Source organism: Ornithodoros turicata, chromosome 5, assembly GCF_037126465.1.
Source record: "Ornithodoros turicata isolate Travis chromosome 5, ASM3712646v1, whole genome shotgun sequence".
Lineage (NCBI taxonomy): Eukaryota > Metazoa > Arthropoda > Arachnida > Ixodida > Argasidae > Ornithodoros > Ornithodoros turicata.
Genome location: NC_088205.1, coordinates 26,112,796 through 26,138,124, shown reverse-complemented (window position 1 = coordinate 26,138,124; position 25,329 = coordinate 26,112,796). Strand labels below are relative to the sequence as shown.

At 47.8% G+C, this 25,329-nt stretch overlaps 1 protein-coding gene across 1 annotated transcript; it reads right to left on the bottom strand.

Moving 5' to 3' along the window:
* Window positions 1–1,758: 1,758 nt before the first annotated feature.
* On the bottom strand, window positions 1,759–25,329 carry LOC135395413 (ganglioside GM2 activator-like). The gene is made up of 4 exons (XM_064626635.1): window positions 25,091–25,329; window positions 10,326–10,502; window positions 8,952–9,143; window positions 1,759–2,867 (listed from the first exon to the last, which is right to left on the bottom strand). Exons 1-4 carry the CDS (start codon window positions 25,289–25,291, stop codon window positions 2,709–2,711), a joined length of 729 nt encoding a protein of 242 aa, XP_064482705.1. The 5' UTR covers window positions 25,292–25,329; the 3' UTR covers window positions 1,759–2,708.

Genomic DNA, 25,329 nt, shown 5'->3' with positions numbered 1-25,329 from the left:
GGTTTCCAACCTCCTTTCGTCGGACTGACAACGATTGCGCTGAGAAATTTGTCGCGCGCTAGCTCCGTAGAGCATGATGTTCGGCTATTTTTGCTGATGGGATAGCCCCTGAATATCACTGTCAATTACTATTAATTTGAGTAAATTAGACACGCTCTTCACACTGATGGGGTAAAAAAGTGATCTTTACTTGGCAAATTCCGGACTTTAGTTCGCAAAAATTTACATAATTAAACTTACGTTACACGACATTCACATCAGGAGGTGGCAAAAACCTAGTAAGAACAAATGCCGTTGACCGCATGATTCTAGGTGGTGTATTTTTTTATTATTTTCTGGGACACCCTGTATGCGTGGCATGATGCGCAATGTTGCATTTTTCAATATCGATTCACTGAACTGTAGCCGACAACAATTCTCGTGAATGTTCCACTGACAATATTTATCTTCACGTCCTGTGGACAGCAACGCCTGTCCGCTTCGCAAAGCACACTATGTTTTTCCCAGGGACTGCTCCAGGGCGTGGCACGCGCGTGCACGCGCATCGTGGTCTAAAAATACCGATGCACGAGCTGAAACGACGTCCACTGCTTAGCGCCAAAGCACGAAAGAGTCCGGTATATTTTTTGTTGTAGCTTGGTAATGGAATCAAATTTTTGAATTATGATAACAAGTACGAAAATAACATAGCGTGTAATGTAATTTGAAGTGTACTCGTTTTTGCATTTTAGTGCCCCTCTAAATCGGTTGACGGCGGATCACGACGCGCAATACCGGATTCCTCTTTTATGTACGTGAAAGGTAGGATAAAGTACAACAGCCAAAGCAAAAGCAAGAATTGCGAAAGTGACAAATTGTTTAATAATTGGAAAACTATTTCTACGTCTACAAGGAACGTTCTTCCACAATAGGTTCTCCACAAATAAACAGTCTCTTGCTGCATCACGAACGGCATCAACCAGAGAACTTCCAGTGAACGACCCCTTTTAAACCTCAATTCTTCACGCAATCAATTTCATCTCAATATAATCTCATTCGTTCATTAGAGCCAAGTTCGTCTCATTATGCCTGCCGTGTTACGAGCATAATAGTCCTCCCACTGTCTGCATAACATGCAGGTGGCCTCCCGGCTACAGACGTCGAAAACGTCCTAAGTAATGTCATTAACTCACACAGAAACAAGTCTTGGAGAGCCACAGGTGACATAGACTAGTGATGGGTGGATATAGCTATAGAGGTGAGCGTGGATTGGATAACATTAATAATGCGGGTAACAATATCCGCGCACGTACCGTACCCGCGCTTGGAAGATCCGCGACCGCATCCGTAACCGCGCGGATATTGAGTATATCCGCACAATCGCAGTCATTGTATTTGCAGGCAAATGTTCACACAACGAAAATAAAATGTTATCTTACAAAACAATTTCACTTTTCGGCATGCGAACCACTCAGAAATTACGTCATCCAGAATTGTCCAATAAAATGCAGTTAACGGTACGGCAATGAAAAGTATGACACACTTCGACACCATTTTGGATTGTCTGCCATTGCCTCCATCTCGCTTTTGATGATAAAAAGTCCCCTAATGAAAGAGTTGATTAATGAATTTTCGATAATTTGTCATCTTGTCGTTACATATTCTCTTCGAGAGGGTGTCTGCGTGGCCGACCGCCTCAACTACATCGGTGGTGCTCTCATAGCCATGGGCGCCGTTAAGTTGAAGGGGGGGGGGGGGCAAGAAAGGCACTTGCCCCCCCCCCCCCCCCCCCGACTCAGACCTTTTATTTATTCATTCTGTCGCCCGCAAACTGCACACGGCCTGTCCTAAATAATATACTGCAGTGCCCAAGCAATGAAAACTCTGGCCACATAACAAGGAATGCGTTGCAAGGAACGCTCTGCCTGGAGCCAAAGTGAGCTGTAGAACGAAACCCTCCCCCGTGGGGGGACTGTGCAGTTGCGCACGGGATCTTTGCTCTCCCTGAAAAATTGCCTAGCGGCGCCTCTGCCCATAGTTTTTTCTTTTTTTATAAACAATTTGTAACGGATAAAAATGAACTCCCTGTAGTTAATATAAGCAGAAACGTCACAATTTTTTCTTTATTTAATTGTTCTATTAAATAGAGACCGATAGTTACCCCTTAGCAGCTCAACATGCAGGGCACAAGTCAAGTACGGTTGTACTGAGCGGCAGACCCTCTCAGGCGTACCGTTCCGAAGTAGACGAGAGTTTTAGTTCATCATACGCTATCCTTTGCGTACGTAAAGGATAGCGCGGTGGTTCTGAAGCTCTTTTTATGTTTTGCGCGAGCGCAGGGCCACTAACGCTATCCCTTACGTACGCAAAGACGATAGCGTACGGTGCTATAAAACTCACTATTATCTAGTATTATGCTCGCCCTATGTTCGGACACTTGAACTACTACAAGTGCTGTTACACTATGATACATACCACACATGTATGCACATTGCTAATATAAGTACATGTGCAAGAGCCTCCTACATACGCCCATGGACGGCAATTGACGAGAAGTCAGCGAGTACAGGCGGCGAGAGTCGAACCCAGACCTCGTCCGCCGACAGGCAAAATGGAAGGATTTGAACAGGTTCCAGCAGTGAAAATAATTCGGTGGGAAAGTTGGGGTATGTCCAACGCCTTCCATTTGCTGTTCGAACCTGCGATGGAGTGCTCCCTGTTCGAAACTATTAGAGGTTAACGTCAACGTCCACCGAGTAGCAGGCAATCTGTTGCTCTTCCTTGTACATGGTGGCCTTGATGGAGAATTCGCCTTGCAAGAGATAGGAAGGAATATCCTCGGGTATCCCGGGAATATTGAACGTGGATGGCTTCATTTTCCAGTCGCCCTGAAAGAACAAAGAATACGCGGTGTTACCATACCCAGCTTGTCGCCTCCGAGGAACTTCGGCGGGCCACGAGGGGTGTGGCTAAAAAGAAACGTATTGTCAAGCTACCAAGAGATTCTAAACTATTTTCCAGATGTACAGTCTTAACTTGGTGTTGGTACAGGCTTAAGAAGCCGACACTAGTGTCTTTTCCGGTGTATAACGGGCACTGTGAACGTGAGAGAACCGGCGCAAAAAGTGCGCAGAAACTGACATCGCTACATCGCCGTTCGTGTCCAGAGTGACCCGTGCGTCTACTATGGGTATTTTTAATGCAATAGCATTCTTGCGGTACCCCTCCGAATTTTCTGCGCGATATGAGCAAAAATGTAGCAGCGTTGAGCGGCGACAGATCGCGCCGCGGGTATACATGACATTCTCGTGTAAACATAAACAAGGACGCATAACACCTTTCGGTGCCACGAAGACTTCCGGTCCTTCCGCGACTAAGGACGCTCCGAACCAGCCACCATGCAGAATGATAGCTTTCACTTTCCCGATTTGTTGAAAATGGGAGGGTACGCCTCTTGGTGGCAATTTGAATTGCCATAAGAAGGCGTATACGGTCCTCTCTCTCCTCAAATCAGAAGCGATAACAGTATCAGTCGCCGTAGGGGTTGGCGCAGACCGTGTTTGTTGTGAAACCGGATGTCGTTTTGGCAACAATCAGGAAGCGGTGCAGAAGGGCATGTATACCCTCTTAAAAGTGAACTTCACAGCATAGCACGCACCCAGCCAACCGTCATATTTAATGATGTATCGCTATCTACCCTGATTGGTTGAAAACGGGAGGCGTACGCCTTTTCTGTGACAATTATGAACAGCATAAGTGTCACAAAAAAGGCGTGCACCCACCGTTTTCAACAAATCAGGGCAGATAGCGATATCATTAAAGGTTGTGGTTGGCTAGGAGCATGCTATGCGGTGAAGTTCATTTTTAAGAGTGTACAACACTGGAATAATCTATGCAAGTACACTCTAAAAGCAGAGCTTCACCGCATAGCACGCTGTGCGCCAACCATTGCCAGTAATGATAGGGTTACCGCTTCCGATTCGAGGAGAGGGGGGGGGGGGCGTACGCCTTCTTGTGGCAATTTGGGTATATGGTAATTGCCACAAAAAGGCGTACGCCTCCCTCTCTCCTCGATCAAAAGCGATAACCCTATCGTTCGCGGCAATGATTGGCGCATTACGTGCTATGCGGTGAAGCTCTGTTTTTAGAGCGTATAGTTCACCACAATACGAGGCTCAGCAGGGGGTGGAGCGCCCCCGAATGCCCCCAATCAACGGTTCTGCAGCTAACTACAATACACAAGGTAATGATAGCTTGGTATTGTCACGAAGCGAAATGGGTCGGCGAGTCGTCGAATAAACAGCGAACGGTTTATTAGACTACTTGGTAGCAAGACACAAGAGTGATAGCTCTCTGAACACAACTGAGTCCAAAGAATGAATGTGCAGCTTGTAGCGCACAAGCATTTAAGCGTCGCGCCGAAAAGTCTAGAAACAGCACGTGCGTTTGCCAGAGAGCGGGCGATGTGTCTGGAAGCTTCTTGCTTCTTCTTCAGCATGCGCCGGCATGAGATGTACCTATAGAGTCACTAAATAAGCTACGCTTCAGCTACGGAGCTATAAGCTACGAAGCGTAGCTTATTTGGTGACTGTAGATGTACCGTTTCGTGCCTGCCCTGAAAGTTTCGCGATGATGATTCGTAGCATTGCCCCCTCCGTAGACGTGGCATCGTCGCGATGCTATTTCTTCTCCTCCTTTTTTTCTTTTTTTGTCATGTTGTCTCCTTCCAGCCAGTCTTCAGCGCTACCTGCTGTAGTACGGCTTGAGTCGAACGACGTGAACTATTTCAGTTCTCGGGGGTCGCCGAGAGGGAACGCTGCCCTCAGGAACCACGTCGTAATCCAGGTCTCCAATGCGTCGAAGTACTTTGTAGGGACCGAAGTACCGCTTCAGTAGCTTCTCGCTCAGGCATCGTCGTCGAATGGGCGTCCAAACCCATATCAAGTCGCCTGGACTGAAGCGTACGTGTCGTCGGCGCAAATTGTATCTTCTTTCATCGACGCGTTGTTGTTGACCAATGCGTAGTCTGGCCAGCTGGCGGGCTTCTTCTGCTCGCTGTGTGAAGTCCAGAGCGTCGTTTTCCACATCATTGGGTTCGTGGGGCAGCATCGCGTCCAGCATAGTCGATGCGTCATGGCCGTGTGCAAGGGTTAACGGTGTGAATCCCGTTGTTTCCTGGACAGCCGTGTTGTAGGCGAACGTGACGTAGGGCAGCATTTCGTCCCATGTCTTGTGCTCGACGTCAACGTACATCGAAATCATGTCGGCAAGGGTTTTGTTTAGGCGTTCGGTGAGCCCGTTCGTCTGCAGATGGTACGCCGTTGTCCTCCGGTGAGCGGTGTGGCTGAGTCGAAGGATTTCTTGCGTTAGCCTGCTTGTAAATGCCGTTCCCCTATCGGTGATTAAGGTGGTCGGAGCTCCGTGCCGTAGTACGATGTTCTCGATGAAGAACTTCGCCACTTCTGTTGCTGTGCCCTGTGGAAGTGCCTTATTCTCAGCATAGCGTGTCAGGTAGTCGGTGGCGACGATTATCCAACGATTTCCGGAAGACGAAAGTGGGAAGGACCCGAGTAGATCCATCCCAATCTGCTCGAGACGGCGCCGACGGCGGTGCGATTGGCTGAAGGTACCCAGAAGGTCGTACCGGCGGCATTTTTCGTCGTTGGCATTCCCGGCACGTCCCTACGTAGTGGTGTACGGTCTTGACCAGTTTTGGCCAGTAGTACTTTTCCCTTATACGGGCCAGTGTCCGGCTGTATCCCAAATGACCTGATGACGGTTCGTCGTGGCAGGATTCAAGAATCTCGATGCGCACGTCCCCAGGCACAACGAGAAGCCACGTAGCGCCTTGTGGTGCGTGGTTTTCATTGTAGAGGACACCATTACGTAGGGAAAAACTTGGGAGTGATCTTCTGAAGATGGGAGGAACATTGTCGGCGCGGCCCTGCAGATAGTCGACGAGTGTCTTCAATTCGGGGTCGTTGTACTGCTTGGTAGTCATGGTAGTCGCGCTCATTAGACCGAGGAAGGCGTCGTCGTCCTCGAGGCTGTTGTCCTGTCGCTGGAGTGGTGCTCGGGACAGGCATTCGGCGTCGTTGTGTTTTCTTCCTGACTTGTAAGTGACGGTTACGTCATATCCCTGTAATCGGAGGCTCCATCTCGCTAGGCGTCCTGAGGGGTCCCTTAAACCAGCCAGCCAGCACGGAGAATGGTGGTCTGTTACCACCTTGAACGGCCGTCCGTACAGGTATAGGGACGCAACTTTGTGATGGCCCATATGAGTGCAAGGCACTCTTTTTCGGTCGTCGAATAGTTCTTCTCTGCCTTGGTTAGCGTTCTGCTTGCGTAAGCGATGACACGTTCGACGCCGTCGTGAAGTTGAACGAGCACGGCTCCTAGACCATCGTTGCTTGCGTGGGTGTGTATTTCTGTTTCGGCGTTTGGATCGAAGTGGGCCAGCACGGGTGCGGTCTGTAGACGCGTCTTCAATTCATCAAACGCCTGTTGCTGGGCTTCACTCCAGATATACGTGGATCTGTCCTTCGTGAGGGCATTCAGGGGTAACGCAATTCTTGAAAAGTTCGGAATTAACCGTCGGTAGTAGGCGCAAAGGCCAAGAAAGCTTCACTCCAGATAAACGTGGATCTGTCCTTCGTGAGGGCATTCAGGGGTAACGCAATTCTTGAAAAGTTCGGAATTAACCGTCGGTAGTAGGCGCAAAGGCCAAGAAAGCTTCGAACGGCTTTCACGTTAGAAGGAACAGGGTAATTTGCGATGGCCGCCGTCTTCTCGGGGTCGGGGCGTACGCCGTCGCTGCTCACGAGATGGCCGAGAAATCTGAGTTCCTCGTAGCCGAATCGACACTTCTGAGGCTTCAACGTCAGCCCTGCAGTTCTGATAGCCTCGAGGACTTGCTTTAGCCGTTCAACATGTTCTTCGAATGTTCTTGCGAAGACGACAACATTGTCGAGGTACACCAGGCAGGTTTGCCACTTCAACCCGGCGAGAACTGTATCCATAACACGCTGGAACGTCGCTGGTGCTGTGCAAAGGCCGAAAGGCATAACCTTGAATTCAAAAACTCCATCCGGAGTGACGAAGGCAGTCTTCTCACGATCCCGTTCGTCGACTTCAATTTGCCAGTACCCTGTCTTGAGGTCCATGGAAGCGAAAAATTTAGCGTTTTGAAGACGTCCCAAGACGTGAGCGAAGTCTCCCGGTTCTCGAACCATGTCTTCGCGGTGCCTTCCAGGGAGAAATAGACGTTGACGACCCGCTTCTGGTCGTCACTCCAGTTGTTGAACTTGGCGATCCGCTCGTAGTGGTCGACCCAATCGTCCACGTCGTCGTAATACTCCCCGCTGAATGTCTTCGGCGACCGTGCAGGGGCTATGAGCGTGGCAACAGGTTGCGCCACTTGGGTACTGGTCTCCGCAGTCATCTTCTTCTTGCGTTTAGGGGGTTCTAATGGACTGAATTCTGCAGGCAGACCAAGCTGTCTTCTGCTTTGTCGCAGTTGGTCTTCCAGGCCGTTGGACAAGGGATGCCCCGCACCTCCACCAGAAATGTCACGAAGCGAAATGGGTCGGCGAGTCGTCGAATAAACAGCGAACGGTTTATTAGACTACTTGGTAGCAAAACACAAGAGTGATAGCTCTCTGAACACAACTGAGTCCAAAGAATGAATGCTCCAGCTTGGAGCGCACAAGCATTTAAGCATCGCGCCAAAAAGTCTAGAAACAGCACGTGCGTTTGCCAGAGGGCAGGCGATGTGTCTGGAAGCTTCTTGCTTCTTCTTCAGCATGCGCCGGGATGAGATGTACCGTTTCGTGCCTGCCCTGGAAGTTTCGCGATGATGATTCGTGTCAGTATTCTCTCTGTCATTGCAACGGAACGCAATGCGATTCTGCTGCTGAATTTCATTAATATATCTACAAACGACTGCGCGGAATTTTAAATTGTGGCCTGCCTCGGCCAGTTCTTGTCGTTCATGTGTTCTAGTACAGATGACAATTCCGCATTCGTGGTACGATTAGCTTAGAGGAGCGCAGCACATTCCATGTGAGAGTATGCTTACGCACCACTGTGTACGCAATGAGTTACATACGCTGGAAATTCTTGGCTACTTTATCAATGTGCGTTGGCGACTTTTCAGGATTTTGACCTGGCAACCCTGTTTTCAAGTGAGTTGGGGGATCACCGACACCACAGCAACCCACTTCGCTACCTCGAAGTACGATGCCCATCTGTCCACTTTCCGTTTACTCCTGCTCGGTGCCTGTCACAAAGTTTTCCGGCTTATGTCAAGCGGGTCGACCAAAGCACGAAGCTAGATGTTGCATGACATCTTGGGAACTATCATTTCGGGGAAAGATCTCCGGTGTACAGCGGATACCGGTAGGTAACGCCCACTGCCTCTTCGGAAAATGTTTACCATGTGTAACATGTGCGTTATACGCAGGAAAATACGCTAATTTCACACTGTATACGATATAATTCCGAACATTCGTGATCGGAGCGATCAAAATTGTACTGTGAGGAAACTTTCGAAGAGAAAAAGAGGAGGACGCATCATCCCAATCACTTCCCACCTTACAAAGAGAGAAGAAAAAAAAAAAAAGAAAGGAAAGAAGGCCACAAAGCTAACGCAGTTCCTTCCTTACGCAATGACTAGCCTTTGTCCAACAGCTTTGTACACAACGCTTCGTACTCGTTCACCCATTGATTGGCCTCAAGATGGCATCAAGATTGGCCTAAAGCTAGGGTGCATAGGGTGCCTCAATATCAGCTCCCTCTGCATACACAGACGGTGCTGGTATTCCGGCACACTACCTAAAGATTGCTCAACTTCAAGAGCATGATGTGGTCTGTCTTTACTGCCGTGTGCTTGAAAGAACTCCGTTTTCTGGTGTCATCCACATCTTACACTAACGATTTGGAGAGAAAAAATGTTTTTGTGATAAAAGTGGTACCTGATGAAAGGGACACTTGCAGTCCATTTCTTCGTCCGTGTCCGGATCTAAACAAACGTCTTTGGAGAAGAGAGCCAATTTGCAAATGTCCTCATAGTCACAGGATCCAACGCCGCTGGGAAGACACGGGATGGTGAACCACGTCGACAGCCCGAACAGGAAATTGAGCCTTTTCTTCATTTCCAGCTGAACCTGATCCAGAGGAAATCTTTCCATTACAAATATGTGAACCCTGTAGTACTCCAGGTAAAACATTCGGTCTTCAATTGATGTAAGCATGGACACACAGACGGCGAATCCCTGATGCTTCAGGAGCAACGCCCAGAAGGCGAGGTCTACTGGCAATTAAATTGAATTAGAACTAATTGACTGCGATTAAATTACTTGGAGCGGTGATTGTAAGCATGATAAGGAATCGTTTTAAACAGCAAGGAAGATAGTTTGAAGTATAAAGGTGGTGCCCGCGAAGAATCCGGAATTCTAAAGTTAATGTGATATCCAATTGGAGATGCCTTCCAAGAAGACATCAAAGCAGATTCGCAAAATCAAAACATCAAAAACGTCGAATTCGAAACCAACTGCCACCTTCCCTGCTTCACCTCTTCCGGTGACGTAATTGGCATTGCCGCGCCGAGAATCCCAATCGCTTCCACTGACAGAATATCGCGGGGAGGCACTGAGGAGGCACTGAGGAGGCAAATGACCAATGAAGTCCACCGCAAGGTCCACGATGTAGTCTGTGTGGTGGGCAGCAGCGCCGCAGGTGGTCCAAGCACACTGCGGCTCGATCGAAGACAAAGACCTCAGCACGATAGGTGAATTGACCCCCTTCGAACAGTATAGCTAAACTCGTGAGACCTTCATGCGTTAACGTTCGTGACCATCAAATAACATGGTAAAGCATCAACGTCTAGCGCCTGTCCTGTTCAGTCCCTCTTCTCTTTATTATTTTTTGCACTGTTACCGCGTTGTTTGGGCAAATTACTCCATGCCTGCAAACACCTCGACGCACGCGTTCCATGTATCCCCCACTCCGCCCTCCCGTAATCTTCATGCTCTTCGAAACGTCTTCGCAACCTGCAACGTCCGTAATAATGTTTGGCGACAGTTGTGTCTGACCTGCCCCGAGATGCTCGTGGCCCCGAGATGTTTGCCACGGGTAAGTGCTTAACCACACAGTACTAGTTGCGATGGCGAGGCATATAGGTGTAGCCTTCTCAGTCTTGTATTGCCTTTCCTCGATATTGGTTCAGTGGAAGACAGACATCGAGAAAATGGGTGTAAATCCCACAATGATGTGATGGTGGCGATGGTGGTGTGCGAGCGGTCTGCCTGCCGGCGCCTTCACTGAGGATTATCCTGCAGTATACCTACCGATACGGGTGTAGTTACGTTCTCATTGAGCCTGAAGCTGATTCCCACCGCCAGAGGCCCTGGGATTTCAATGGGGTTCGGTGTCACATCGAAGCCAGTGATGTAGAGAGGATCTGTTTCTTCACCGCAGTTGTTGAAGTCCAACCTCGCCAGGCCTCGACGGAGCATCGGGACTTCCTGCGAAGCCACATGTGTCATTCTTGGGACTTCGTTCGTTAATTGCGGGGGATTTTAAAGTCACCGTAAATGAGTACAGGTGCAATCTCAGAAAATTTGTCTAATCGATAGTCTGAGCCCTTATACTCTTGCATCACAATTTTCGCGCAATAATTCTTTCTTTTCCTTTTTTTTTCACAAAATAAAAAATGAAGAGTGCAACACTCTGTCGAACATCTCACCAACTTCGCGTTGCTCATCAAGTACGAAGGGAAAACAATATTGCATGTGTATAACACTGGGTCTAAAACAAAAAAGTCTGTTACGCCGGCTATCAAGAGCAGCACAATCATTCTCGGGAATATACATGTAGGGAACATATGGTCTCCTTAAGGAACCGCATTTTTAGAGAAATGAGTGTGAAGTGACGAGTGATGTTACACGGCAGTCTGTGCACTAAGCCAATGGAAATTCGCAAGCGCTCGGCGCAGCTATTTGTTTCGGGCAAACGACCGCCAACGACTGCGGTCGAGCAGCGCTGGTTGCGAAATACGGTGCAAATATTTGCAACACCAATGTGTGCGTTAAGTACTCCAAAGTACTCTTGCACTCCAAAAGGAGTGACTCTGTCTAACCCCACAAGGAGCCTCTCCTTAACCCTCCAAATCATCGCTTGCTTGATGGCCACCCTCTATCGGAGTGCTTATGCTTTGCTTGGCAGACACCAAACGTCGCGAGCACTCGATTTTTAAAAGCGGAACACTTAATAACTCGATTTCGCGAAAGGCTGAGTCGATGCGTCTTCATCAATTTGTGCTGCGGCTATCCGAGGTGGAGGTATCGTTGTGCAGTGCAGGCTAAGCATCCACACCACGATTTACGCAACATGCCAAAACACCATAACATCCGAGAGAACACGTCTCTGAGCTGGTGAAATGGCGCAACTACATCACTACACTTTCATCGCGGTGCTTTTCACTTCATCACACCGTTTCTGAGATGGAGTCACGGAGATTGACTGGAGTCACGACTCCTTTGACTCTGGAGTCTCCGCTTAACGCGCCCAATGTTATGCGGGTGAAGGTTTGTGCGAGGAAGTTGATTGCCCGTAACAAATAACGAAGGGACGCACTTCCGACCTCTCAGCCATTACGTCATTCGGTCTCAGTAGCATTCTTTCGTCTATGGGAACATACACAGCGATGGAGATAAACCAAAGTGGCATTTTTAAAAATTTATTTGTTTCATCACTGAATGACGGATACCAACGACAAAATGTCACACTACGTGGCTTGACGAGGTCACTGGCCCCAGTACAGTAGCAGCAGCAATAAACAAAGCAGTCACAGATTCACACACATACTACACTGAAAAAATACAGTTACAATTTCAAAACGACACAACAACGAACAAACAATGTTCTTCTTTAGCCACAAAAGTATTTATCAATAGCCCTTTTGAGGGGCTCGATCGGCTGTGATGCGTTTCATCAGCTATCCGCAACTACGCCCCTGTAGTTTTGGACGCGCAGCACCTGCGCGACCATTTTTTTCGCTCACACAAACAGGGTCCATTGCTTCCTACACCCCCACCATGTTCAGTCACGTCCTATCCGAACATGCACACTCGTTCAGTAAGTTCTCAGCATAACATAGAAACGACCTTGAGTTCTAGAACACATTTTTATTTTTCAACCCCCCCCCCCCCCCCCCTCCCTTACCGCGAACACCCAATACACTTCACACATCACTTTCCCAGGCCTCTGACTCCTACCGAGAATAAACTTTGCTCAGTTTTCCCGGGCGTTTTTCTTTGATGGCGTCACGTAACCGAACCAGCACTACGCCATAATGTGATCCTGTTATCATATAGCTTGGGTGTTATAGGCAAACAATCAGCAGAAGACCATCTTCGTCCCCCAGAAATTTCGCAATGATCTTTGCCGCGAAGGCTGTCTTGGTTTTTCTTGCGGAGAATTATTGTGCTTCTATGGAAGCCCAGAGCAACCCCGAATGCAAGCAGCTATGGGAGGGGGGGATATGTTTATTAAGAAAAAAAGAAAGGAAAGGAAAGCAGCTATGGGGCATACCCCATTGCTGCTTGCTTTCGGGATACCAGTGGCAGATCCAGATTTTATCACCAGACACCAACCACACGTAAAGGCAGCTCTCATCGGCGTTCATCATGACTATTATTTGATGACACCATTCCGCTCGATTTTTCTTCATTTCAGGTGTCTACGTATTGGGCACACTGGAAGACGATAGACACCTAATAGGACACCTTTCCATCACCACCACTTTCTCATCCCTTCCACAAGCGCAATGGGGCAGTGTACCGCCATAACGGCGGAGAATGTCCCACCACCATGGCTGGGTGTCTTCACTCATGAGGACCCTCATGAAGACGCCTCACCCTCACCTCACGACGATGAGGCCATCAATACGTCAGGGTACAACGTATTCTGTGAGGAGCATCACGGATGAGGCCGTGAAGCCTTTCGTGAGGGACCTCACGGATGAGGCCATGAGGCCTTTCGTGAGGGGCCTCACGGATGAGGTGATGGGTTCGGGCTCCTCTTCGCTGATGACAAACACTAACGTTAAACCTCACTGTGACAGTAACAACGGTTACCAAATTTATCCAAGCACAACACGAAACCCTATAAACAGTTTAATGCCGCGCAGTATCATTAGTACCAACTACCGACACAGTAGTTCAACGCCGACGTGTCATGTGAACATGACGGAAAGTTCTTTTGAGGCTCATGTGCCTCCTAGCGACTTGAAGACACATCAGGCCATGAGGGCATTCACGAGGCGAGGGCTCTTGAGGATGAGGTGTGAGGCCATGAGGGTCCTCATGAGAAGAAGGTACGTGAGACCATACGGCCCTCATGAGGTGAGGGCACGTGAGGATGAGGACTCGTGAGGCCATGTGGGTCCTCATTAGGCGAAAGTACGTGAGGCGCTGTGAGCACACGTGGGGCCCGATCTTCAACTTGTCGTTATCTCATAACGCGCGTGAAATGCATCACTTCGGCTCGTGATTCGCCACGAGCTCTTGCACGAGCCTACCACGGTGGCTTTAGAGCGCGTGAACTTTGAATATAACGATAACGATCGCCATGTGAAAGTTGAAGATCGGGGCCGTGAGGATGAGGACCCTCATGAGGTGAAGATACGTGAGGCCATAAGTGTTGTGAATAGCCTCACGAGGTGAAGGCATGTGAGGATGAGGATGGTGAGGCTTCTTGGTATCCTGATGCCCTGAGGTGAGGTTTGTGAGGCCAAAATATAAAATGGAATGTGAGGGTGACTGAGGTTTAGTTACTGGTGAGTAAAATGTGGTGAGGAGCCAATAAAGTCTGTGCTTCTTGAGGTGAGGATGAGTGAGGCTGCAGGAAAATGCCCTCCTATGCCCACCACATCATCATCCCATTTATGTGTGTGTGTGTGTGTGTGTATTGGGCACACATCCCGACAATACCTTGGGCGTACCCATATGGTTTTGCAATGTCTTTTCGACGGACACAATACTAATGGCCAGTTCTGTATAGCAACCTGAATAACCGTCACATGCCTATTGGTCGTAACCAAGTGTCTTCCGTTTTGCGATACATTTCGTCAGTTGTGACCTCAGTTGCGCGACAGGCCCGTGGTTCGTCTTTCAGAAGACTCCCTGCCGTGCTTGAACAAATCTGCCCGCCCTTTGACTGTCGTGTATTGCGGCGCACACACACCGTACACATTCTTCATGCGCCCGTGAATACTTGCCGGCGCTGTTTCCTGATTGTCAAAAATTCGATGACGGCACGATGCTTGGTGCCTGTTGTGTGAGGCCCCCAAGGGGACTCAATGCTAGACTATAACACATAGTGATTTGTGTATAAGCTTCTTTTTACGTGTCGAGAGAGGTCAGCTCCCGCCACCTACGCCGGGCTGAATTCGGAGTGAAAGATGTCCCTGCTCTCGGCTATGATTGTTTGTGTAGTCTAGCATCCGAAATATACTTTCATACGCAAAGATGTAGCACAGAAATTGCAGGCTTCTGTCGTCGGTGACATCAAATTGCAGCTACACACGTTTGCGGTCAGTACGATGCAAGCCATCGCCAGGACCTTGTCCGGACTCCAACGGACCTGTCGCTCATGACTACAATGAAGAATGATGGCAAAAACATCGCAGATCGACTGACGTTCCCCCGTGTACAGGCAGAAGTTGGACTATCCCTGCTTCTCGGCACGGATCAGATGTTGAGATTCCTGACAGGACACTTACGAAGGTTACCTAATGATCAAGATTTTGTCTCAGTGGAATGGAAGTTCGGGTGGACGTTCCAGGGCCCAACTCGGGTGGGAACGACCGTCGAAGAAGTAACGAACACTACACGCGTTTGCATGAACTCGACAGGAGCGGGTCAGTTGAACTATCGGTCAACTCGCAGTTAAGTTAACTCCAGTCAACTCATGTGGTTGCGGTTGACTGTCGGTCAACTCGCTCGTGTAAACGTTGTCGGGTCGATTTACTCCGCGTCGAGTCGAGCCAACACGACAGCAGGGTGTGGGTTGACTAGCTCCACTAGACATATAGGTGCATGTAAACACGTTCGGGAAGAGTTGGGCACCAGCTTCGCTTCCACGACTCGACTCGACGCGGGGTGTCGCCGTGATCGCCTCCCGTTGAAGCTATAGACGAACTGAGACCCTACGTAATTGATTATGTAACGCCGCCGCGCAAAGCATGCTGTTGGGCACTATCAGCTTTATCAGCCTATCAGCCGACACGTTTTTTCCCGCTTCTTGCCCACCACAGCAAAACATAACATGGAACCGGTCTTCTCGTGACGTCACATGTTTGTAAACAGAGGGCCGTCTATAGTTCATGTGAACAACGTCGGTTCGAGTTCAACTCGACTCGACAGTCAACTCAACTCGCTCTGTAGAGTTCACGTAAACGCGACTACTGTCGTCTTTGTGCTCAGAGTCAGTGCTACATTCGATAAGGATAACTTGCCCTAGACATTGTCGTTGCTGGGTCGACCCTGGACACGACAACGACGTTCTCAAGGAATTTGAACCTGCATACCAACCGCGAGGAATTGCGCTGCTGCGACTGTGTACAGGCTAACGAAACGCCTGCAACGAAAAAGGAGTGGTAGAGGACTATGACGAAGCAATGCGGGGGTTACATGGTTCAGGATCATGTGGAGAAGGTGCCCCCCATGCCGTGTCTTCCCACTTCGCCTATTCCCATTTCGCCTAATGCCTTTTAGCGGATTATCTTGCAATCCCTTAGGGAGTTCACCAAGTTCCAGCTCAAGGGGGTCCTAATATATGCTGCAGACAGTCCCACTTCGCCTATTGATCCGTGTCACGTGATGAAAGAAGGCGGTCCACCAGCGTGCTGCCAAAAGTCCCTTTCGCATCTTCACGTAAATTTACAACCTTGTTGGTTTATTCCAGCATAGCATTGCGTTAAATGCATTTTTTAGTACTTCCTGAAAAGTATTTGCGAGAAATTTGTTATTCTTTGTCGGAAAGTCAAAGTTAATTACGCATCTCCACATAACAACTTTATCCCTTTGCTAGTTCTATCCAAGCGTGCTGCCAAAGGTCACTTGACCTGTCATTTATTTTGTATCTGTGTGCTAAACCAATGAGGTCCGTCACAGATCACGTGCACAGGGACAACGTCACGGCCATCTGGTTTGTCACAGCGTACCCTTCGTCATGCCTTCGTGTTCCCTCCGCTCTATTCACGAGTAGAGTTTTCTGTCTCTCTCGTTTCTTTTAAGTGAGCAAAAACCCAAAAATCTGCCTTTAATTTTTTTCCATTCCAACTTGAATTCCCTGAGCCGCACAAAAAACCTGCGTCCCTGCTAGTGATTTTGCAAAGTGGTACACTCTCAAAACTTAACTTCACCGCACAGCACGTCCTGCGCCAGCCATTGCCACGAATGATAGGGTTATCCCCTCTGATTCGAGGAGAGAGGGAGACGTACGCATTTTTGTGTCAATTATCATGTCTCCGAATTGACACGATAAGGTGTACGCCCCCCACTGTCTTCGAATCAGGAGAGAAAACACTATTATACGTGGCAATTGGTTGGCGCAGAGCGTGCTATGCGGTGAGAGTGTAGTGTTTGCGTGTCCAGTCTGTATGGAAACTTCTCTGTTTTACGTTAAACATTCATCCATTCACCCATCCAGGAATCAACGAAAACGTTTTACTGGATTTTATTATTTGTGGTATCGCACACGCCTTCGTTTGCAAATGTAACGGGTCTTTGTTTTTTGGGACGACGTAAGATTGTCTTCGGATGAGCGCATTCCTTTCTTGTAGACGCCCCGCCCCGCCCCGATAGTGACTATCGGGGCGGGGCATGTAAGTAACGCCCACTTGTCGACCGTCCCGTTTCGCCTAATGAGATTGCACAGCAGTCCCATTTCGCCTAACGCCACTCGCCCCTCCCGGCTCTTAAATCCGATAATCCGGATTAGGCGAAATGGGATGTAACCCCACAAACGATGTCGTCCAGCACACCAGTGTGCCGCAAACTTGTGCAGGTTACTTGAAAAAAGGAATTGATTACCGTTACTTCTACGGAAGAAGTAAATGATTACCGTTACCAATTACTCGACCCCAAATGTAACTGAGTAAGGAGCAGAAAAGTAACGCGTATCTCCGGTCGTTACTCTGCATTAACACAAATTATACCCGTCTTGATATGCCTCAGAAAAAATAAAATAAAAAGAAGCATTAACGGCGGAACAGCTGAAATAACGCGAAAAACGAAAACGCGTACGAAGGTAGATCTGTACGTCTACTGTATTGATCGCCTGGGAAGACGTTGACCCGATTGTGGAAGAACATTGCGTGGAACTTCCCCGTGACTCACTAAACCTCCAAAGCTTCAGGTACCACCACACTGGTGTAGGAAGAGATTAGGGAGAGATACCCTGAAATTCCAGAACGTTATTACAATAACCTAGGCCTGCTATAGTAGAACGAGCCAACAAAGGCTGACGGCACGAGGGGCTTCAAGTGGGTCAGAATATCTGAAAGGTAAACTAATCTCTGAAAAGTTATCAATTACTAAGTAGTCCATTACTTAGAATAGTAATTGATTACTAGAAAAATTACCTTGACAGTAAAGTATCTGATTACTCGAAAAATTACTCAGAAAGTAATTGTTTACAAGTAAAGCAATTACTAGAGTCACTAAATAAGCTTCGCTAAATAATCTTCGCCAAATAAGCTTCGCGAAGCTTAGCTTATTTAGCGACTCTAGCAATTAGTAGTAACGCGTTACGCAAAAGTCTGCGACATAAGGCTGCCATACGCAACGACGCAGTCTCGACAAAAACTCGCATGGTTTTTGATGCCTCTTCGCACGCCCCATATACCGTAGATTCTCTGAACGATCACTTGGAAAAGAGACCACCACTATCAGACGAACTCTTCCCGATTCTAATCCACTTCCGTCTCAACAAGATAGCCCTTACTGTCGACATCAGCGAAGCCTTCCTCCAGATCGAAGTGGACGTCCTTCGCTTTCCGTGGTATACCGATCCGCCGACGCGAAGCCAAAGTATCCCACTCATTCAAGAGTAGCGGATAACACGGGTACCGTTCGGTGTCCAGCCCAATTCTGCTCAGCGCTACGTTGTTGCAGCATCGCATAAAAAAAAAAAGAACTGTAAAGACGAAATGGCAGCTGCACTTATCGACTGCTTCTATAAGTGGACAATTTGCTTAATGTCGCTGAGGCAAAGCAACTTTTGAAATATGGCAGTCGTAAAAACACCAGACAGTGGCGGATATGAACCACGCATCTCTCGATTACCGGTCGAGTTCCTTTTCAATGAACCTTTTTGCAAAGGCGCTCGACCGATAGTCGGTATCCCGCCGCTTTTTCAATGACTGCCATATTTCAACTCTTCTGTCCCCCAGGCACCTTGAGGCTTGTGTTGTATTTTGCCCCTCTGTATGTTCCAACCTGAGAACAATTACTTTCCAAAGCAACTTTACAAGAAAGTAAACGGGAAGCTAAAGATGGCGGGCATGGAGCTAAAGAAGTGGCCAGCACGAACGGGCGTGAGAACTCCAGGACTGTATTTCCTGAACGACGGACGAACGGTGATACCGAAGGACAAGACGTTCATCGATACAACCATGGGCAAGGTACTGGGAGTCTCGTGGAAGAGAACGAATGACGCCTTGAAATTCCCAAACGACAGGGTGCTGGACGTCCTGACTCTCGCCAAGAATACCAAACGCTGTCTATACTGTCAACAGCCAGACCGTCTATTCGACCTGCCGCCATACACAGTATACGGGTAAAGACGATGTTCCAGCGTATTTGGGAACGAGGTCTGGGATGGGATAACCTTCTGCCAGACGACCTATCTCAGGAGTATGACAGGTGGCGCCAAGATTTACCGTTGATCAAACAGCTATATTCGTGAACCGCTACGTGATGAAAGGAAATGGAGAAAATGTATTTTCGGTACAGCTGCACACCTTTACCGACGCCAAGTCAACCGCGTACGGTGCATGCGTGTATCTAAGCGTCGAGGACTAGGACGGAAACGTAAGTGTTATCCTTTTTTTTCGCCAAGTCACAAGTAGCTCCCTTGAAGAAGGTGACTTTACCCCGCCTTGAGCTGATGGGGTGTACTCTTTGGAGCACGGCTGGATCGTTATATCGAAGGGTGCCTGAAACTACAGATACATCTGAAGCAGTTCTGGGCTGACACGACGATAGCCCTCCAGCGGATTCAAGGCCAAGCTATCCGCTGGAAGCCGTTTGTGTGCAATAGGAGGACGGAATCCAATAAAAGACTATCGGTACTCATGGTCACATTTTCCAGGCAGTCAGAACTGGGCAGACATGCGTCTCAGACGAAGAGCGATGCGTTTCCAGTTCCACAAACACTGCTGCGCAAATGCGAAGTGAGCTATCTGCAGGTACTACAACAAGAATAAACCAAAAATAATAAATCAAGTTACGACTAAGGTACCACCAAGGTCTTGTTGCATGACCAAGGTCCTACAACAATAAACCTCTGACGGACTTCACCAGACGGGTACATGCGGTCATGTACTGTGCAGCTGACCTCAGGCGTGATTACCCGCCGATCTGTGCTATAACACATAGTGAATTGTGTACATGCTCCTGTTACCCACGCCGGGCTGAAATCGGAGTGAAATAGGCCCCTGTTCTCGGATATGATATTGTTTGTTTAGTCTGGCATCCGATTCCCTCCTTTCCCTGTGAGAGTTTCTCCTTTTGCCTAGAATAAATTTAGTGTGATTCTTATCTTCATGCCGTATACAGACGTAGTTGTGTTTCCTTATCTGGGCTACTAACGTAACGAATGGAACCAGCTTCCTCTAACATGCTGTCCTTATCGCTTTAGCCATGGTCACCTATAGCGACCTTCAACGCGGCGCGACGAGGGAGATATGAGAGCTACACGTGACTCGTAACTATTACGCAGAAGGATATGGTGCAATATGCATGCAATATTACAATACCGTCAGTCTATTGCATCATACTTAGGCTTGTAGCGGGCCCTGTAGAATGGTACGAAATGTAGATCATGCCCAGTCAGGATTTTACACAAAGTTTCACCTGTGGGAAGCGTCTTTCTCCGACAGCTCAAAATATGCGTCAGTTATTCAGAGCGTCCTCCCTGTCAATCTCGTATCCATTGGCCTGAAACCGTGGCAAGTTCCACTTTCAGTTGGCATGTATATCCTCCTTGTCGCCTTACATTCATTCAACTTTTATGTTAAACCATTAAACGTGTAAATAGGATTGTCATCTGTCCGGACCTCACCCGAACAGTACAGAAATTGAGGACTTGCGTTCGATGTTCGGGTGAAGGTGTAATGCAGGCATAAATTGTTCGGAAATTGGCCAAGTCGGAGTAAATACCTTACGACTCGAGTTCTTCGTTTGCGTCATCGTCGCCAAAAATTGAGTGATAGCTAAAATGAGCCATCAAAGCTACGTTGAGCCATATGAAGTACGTCATCAATTACGTATCGCCGTCACGCAAAGCATGCTGGTTAGCACCTATCAGTCTTATCACCCTTTTCAACCTATCAGCCGACGCGTTGTTCCCGCTTTTTGCCCACCACAGCAAAATATAACCTCGAACCAGTCTTCTCGTGACGTCACATGTTTGTAAACAGAGGGTAGTCTCCGTACCCAGCGCTCAAGAACTTGATACGGTCCTTCACAATCCACTTCATCCAATCCAAGACAAGACAAAGAATGGAGAAAGGCGTGGAAAGCCCCATAACAACTCCCTATAGAACACATAGTTTGAGTTCGAATAACATTGAGCACAATGCAAATGAAATTGACTGAACCACTAAAAGTGCGACGTTATGCATTCCAGCCGGCCATTCAGGGGCCTTCCTGCTTGTATCGCACTTCGGCGTGTCCTGGCTATACCATCGACTTTTTCTGTTTTCCCGCCTGACGCCCAGTTATTTGTAGTTGAAACAACTAAAGCAACATTTGGTTTCAAAAGACATTTCATACATCCTATGTATTCAATGCCTCGATGTACATGTATACATCGTATGTATTCTATGTTCTACAGTTGTGCCTTAAAAGAGCTTGTAAAACCCAGTGCAATAAAACTTCCTCTTAAAAAATCGTGGCCTTTTCAACTCTTTCAAATGAGGTACCTACTCTACATAGAGAAAACATTCACTATTTTGTTCGAGAGCTTCACGCCAGTTGAGGGATTTTTTTTATCACCAAGAGCGACAATCTTGGCTGGGCTTCTAGGCCAGCGACATTCTCCGTGACCGTTATTTCCGCTTCACTATGTCTACCGAAATCGGTTACGTCACGGTAACGATTCTTGGGTACAGGCAACACCACTTATACCCAAAACGCACCGTCGCACACAATCTGGATCGGTCCGCAGTCCTGGTCGGCGTAATCCCGCTGGGCACGTCGTGCCGTCCGCACTTCACGTTCGCGATCTTCGTTTTCATTTGCAGCCGTCTGGTGGAAGCTTTACACAATACCCCTAGAAGTTAAAAATTAAAAGAAAACACTGGTTCAGGATGTCTATTTTAAAGAAATTCACATTAATACAAATGCGATTTCATCTGTTTCTGCTTTTGTCGATGTTGTTTTCTTCGTGCTGGTCGCTGTCATCGCCGCCATCTTGCCAACTCGAAACCGGCAGTGCGAGTAGCGAGAAGGCGAAGGCGAAACGAAGCCACTGCGCCTGCGCCAACCCTCCTTGAAGTGTGTAATCATGTTCGCGAACGGGGGACAAATGTCTGCGTTGTTGATCTCTGTCGCCGAGACTCGCTTTCTCCGCACCTGAGGGCGATCACAATCGCTGCCTAATCACGATTGCGCGCGATGTGGATCCTGCATCGGTGCGTTTTGGTATTAGATACAGAAGGCCTGCTCATTGCCTCCTCTTTCTCCTTCGATTAAGAGTCAGAATTCGTCTGCTTCTGTGATTCAGGCCGTTCTCATAATTCAAGAACACGCGAGTGTGCAGCTCAGCTGGAACCGGCAGACATAAATATTTAGACAAAAAGTGCAAGTCGCTTTCCAGAAAATAGTTTTGAGAAAGATTGAGACCTTTTTGTGCTTTACTTCCAAGTTTTCCCATTTAGTACGCGGCGGCCTTCAATCACAACTCGCAGACGACGGTGGTTTGTCTTCATGGGCACGACCGCTGAAAGCATGTTCGTGATTGGCTACAGCCGTTGAGAACACCATCCTCATTGGCTGACTCTAAATTGTTACGTCATGGCGACGAGTAAGCAGGCTTTCTCTATCTAGGTAGTATTGGTACAGGTCTATCGCGCAACGTCCTGCAAAATGTGAAAATATGAACTTAGCATAGTTTAGGCGCGTTCCCCTGATTATTCTTGGTATACTAGGTACAGCATTACTATTTCGTATAAAGGGTGTTTCAAAAAACGTGTCATTCGGACTTTATAAAAAAACGGGGCGACGGAAAAATACGGGGTAAACGGCACTTGTGTGGCAACTGAATTTGCCATCTTGCAAAAATATTTTCATTTGATTTTAATTAAAATAAATTGAGTTTCATTAATTGAACTCCAAAATTTCCCAAGTCAACCTAACGTTTTTTTTTGTTTTTTTTTTACAGAGTTAGAGAGCCCGTAGCGAACTTAGTCAGATCCACCAAGAAATCCGCTCGATATTGCAAATGGAACTGGCCAAAAAAAAGTCCCGAAATTGAGGCTTCAAAGTTTCGGGTATTCAACGGCGCACCAAATCAGTCGCCAAGATGCGCAGAGAGCAGCAGATGCTCCTGCCCCCATGCGATAGAAGGTCGAAAAAAAAAAAGGGCGGGAAAAGAGGCGGAATCATTTTTGTTTGCCGCTTATCAACGTATGGTGCAATATCAACCGGCTTGTTATCGGCACGTCTTGTGCTGCACGCCGGTTCGGCGATAAATTGTACTAGCTTCGTGGGGGCAGGAGCACGTCAGGCTCTCCGCGCGTCTTTGCGACTGATTTTGTGCGCCGTTGAATACCCGAAATTCTGAAGCCTCAATTTCGGGACTTTTTTTTGGCCAGTTCCATTTGCAATATCGAGCGAATCTCTTGGTGGATCTGACTAAGTTCGCTACGGGCTCTCTAATTCTTTAAAAAAAGCGTTAGGTTGACTTGGGAAATTTTGGAGTTCAATTAATGAAATTCAATTTATTTTAATTAAAATCAAATGAAAATATTTTTGCAAGATCGCAAATTCAGTTGCCACACACGTTTACCCCGTATTTTTCCGTCGCCGATATTTCGAACAGAGACTGTTCTTCTTCCCAGAAGAAGAACAGTCTCTGTTCGAAATATCGGCGGCTTCTGTCCAGAGGCAACTCCCTTCCTACATCCTACCGGTTCGCTGGATTTCTACCCATCTATTTCGTATATAGCTTTTCGAGAATAGTTCACGCAGAGCGTTCCCCAACGCTGGATACCACATTAGCAAAACAATTCACTGTCAATGCTATTGGTTTCGGAATACACACCGACTCCCAAGGAAACTCGGGACCATATTTTATCGCACTGAGAGCGGCGAAGATCGGAATTCCCCTTCGACTCAGTGCACTGGAAGCACCAATCGCCGCGCTAAGACGGGTCAATTTTTATCGTGTTCGGCAGCGAAGGAATAATGCGAAGGCGGTGTCATTCGGCCGTGGCATAATTTCACAGCCGCGTGGTCTGCAAGGTAAATGTGTCGTCTGTGGTTGCTACGGCGTGTTTATCGTTTGGTGCGTAGACAAAAGTGTTCTGCTCGGACGTTTATAGAGGCTTCTCTCACGGTGTACATGTAAACGCTTTCAAAGGCTTCAACGGAAACAGCTTTTGATGCGCTGAAAGAGAACGACATGTTCTCGGCAGTTGCACGAGACCTGCCAGGGAAAGCCATGCAAGTTCGCTTTATACGCATCACTGCGCACGCTCACGTAAGTGGGCCAGGGAGTCTGACTTTCTATCACGACAAATGGGGATACAATCGTGCTTCAACATATTTCACACAGTATCGATCTTTTCAGTCGAACATTCCTACTTGTAATGAGAAAATAGACGCGTTTTTCTTTTCTTTTTGTTTCTTTTTTCTTAAGGCGCAGGCAAACAACAGTATATACCGAAGAGGGGACAGTATGGTCAACTCTATGTCCCCTGAGTCGACGGAGCTGCTCTTAAATTTGATGCGTGATTCATGCATTTTCCTTTCTGTGCGTTTCCTCGTTGAACATCCGTGATGTCCGGCGAAGAGGATCGTTCTTCGATGCGGCACTGCGATAAAGTCCAGTGAGGAACAATGACGTCACGAAATTTCTCGAGTTCCGGACACGACGGGACAAGGTGAAGACAGGTATAATGAACAAATCATTCTGTCACGATAATCGCTAAACGAAGAGGATTTCCTTCCGGGATTCCATCTTTGATGGTAATGGTGATGTGATAAAGAAAAAAAAAGGCATATGAATCGCGACGAAGTCGAACTGGCTACCGCAGGACGCTTACACGTAGGAAATACGAACAGGCGAACTTGTTCAAGGAATGGAGCTCAACATGTATAGCTCAAAGTTTCAACGAAGTGAGTGTAAAATGTCAGAATCGCTGGGGGCACACACAGGACACACTCAGCGAGTCATAGAATGTCTACATGCCAGGTTGTGCGTAGAAAATCTTCAAGTGCCCTGATAGCATCATGAATAATATACATCTCGCCTATTACTTGTTAATGATTACGCATAAGAGCACATCCGCCTCGTTGTCGTTGAGAGTTTGAGTTTGAATATATTGAGGTTGTCGTCTTCGAGACGCTTCCCAAAGAACGCACACTTCGGATGCTTGCTATCCATTATACGGCGCGATATAATTTCGAAACCAACCACATAATGTCGCGTAATAAGATCCAGTTACTTCTGAGTGCAAGTGAACGTGAGAAACAGCACTGCAAGGTAAGAATGTCGCGTGACCCAGTTTTCTATCTGCTTGGGTTCCATCAGCCGAAGGAGAGTGTTCTATTGGAGTGAATTATATAACGCTATCAATCGAAAGGGTCGTATTACGCACCTCCGTCGTGTTACCTTCAAATACATCGTCGTCACTTCCGAGTGAACCGTCGTCGTCCCCAGTGATCGGCACGTTGCTGCTGCCGGCATCGTTGGACTCTTGCAACGGTACACTGTGATTGGATCCGTCCGCATTGAGAAGTGGCAGCAGGAGCAGCAGCCAAGCGGCGCAGCCCAGCACAGTGACTCGTCCGTCTAGCATAGCGGCACGAGGTGTAATGGAGGTGAAAAGGTGAGGAA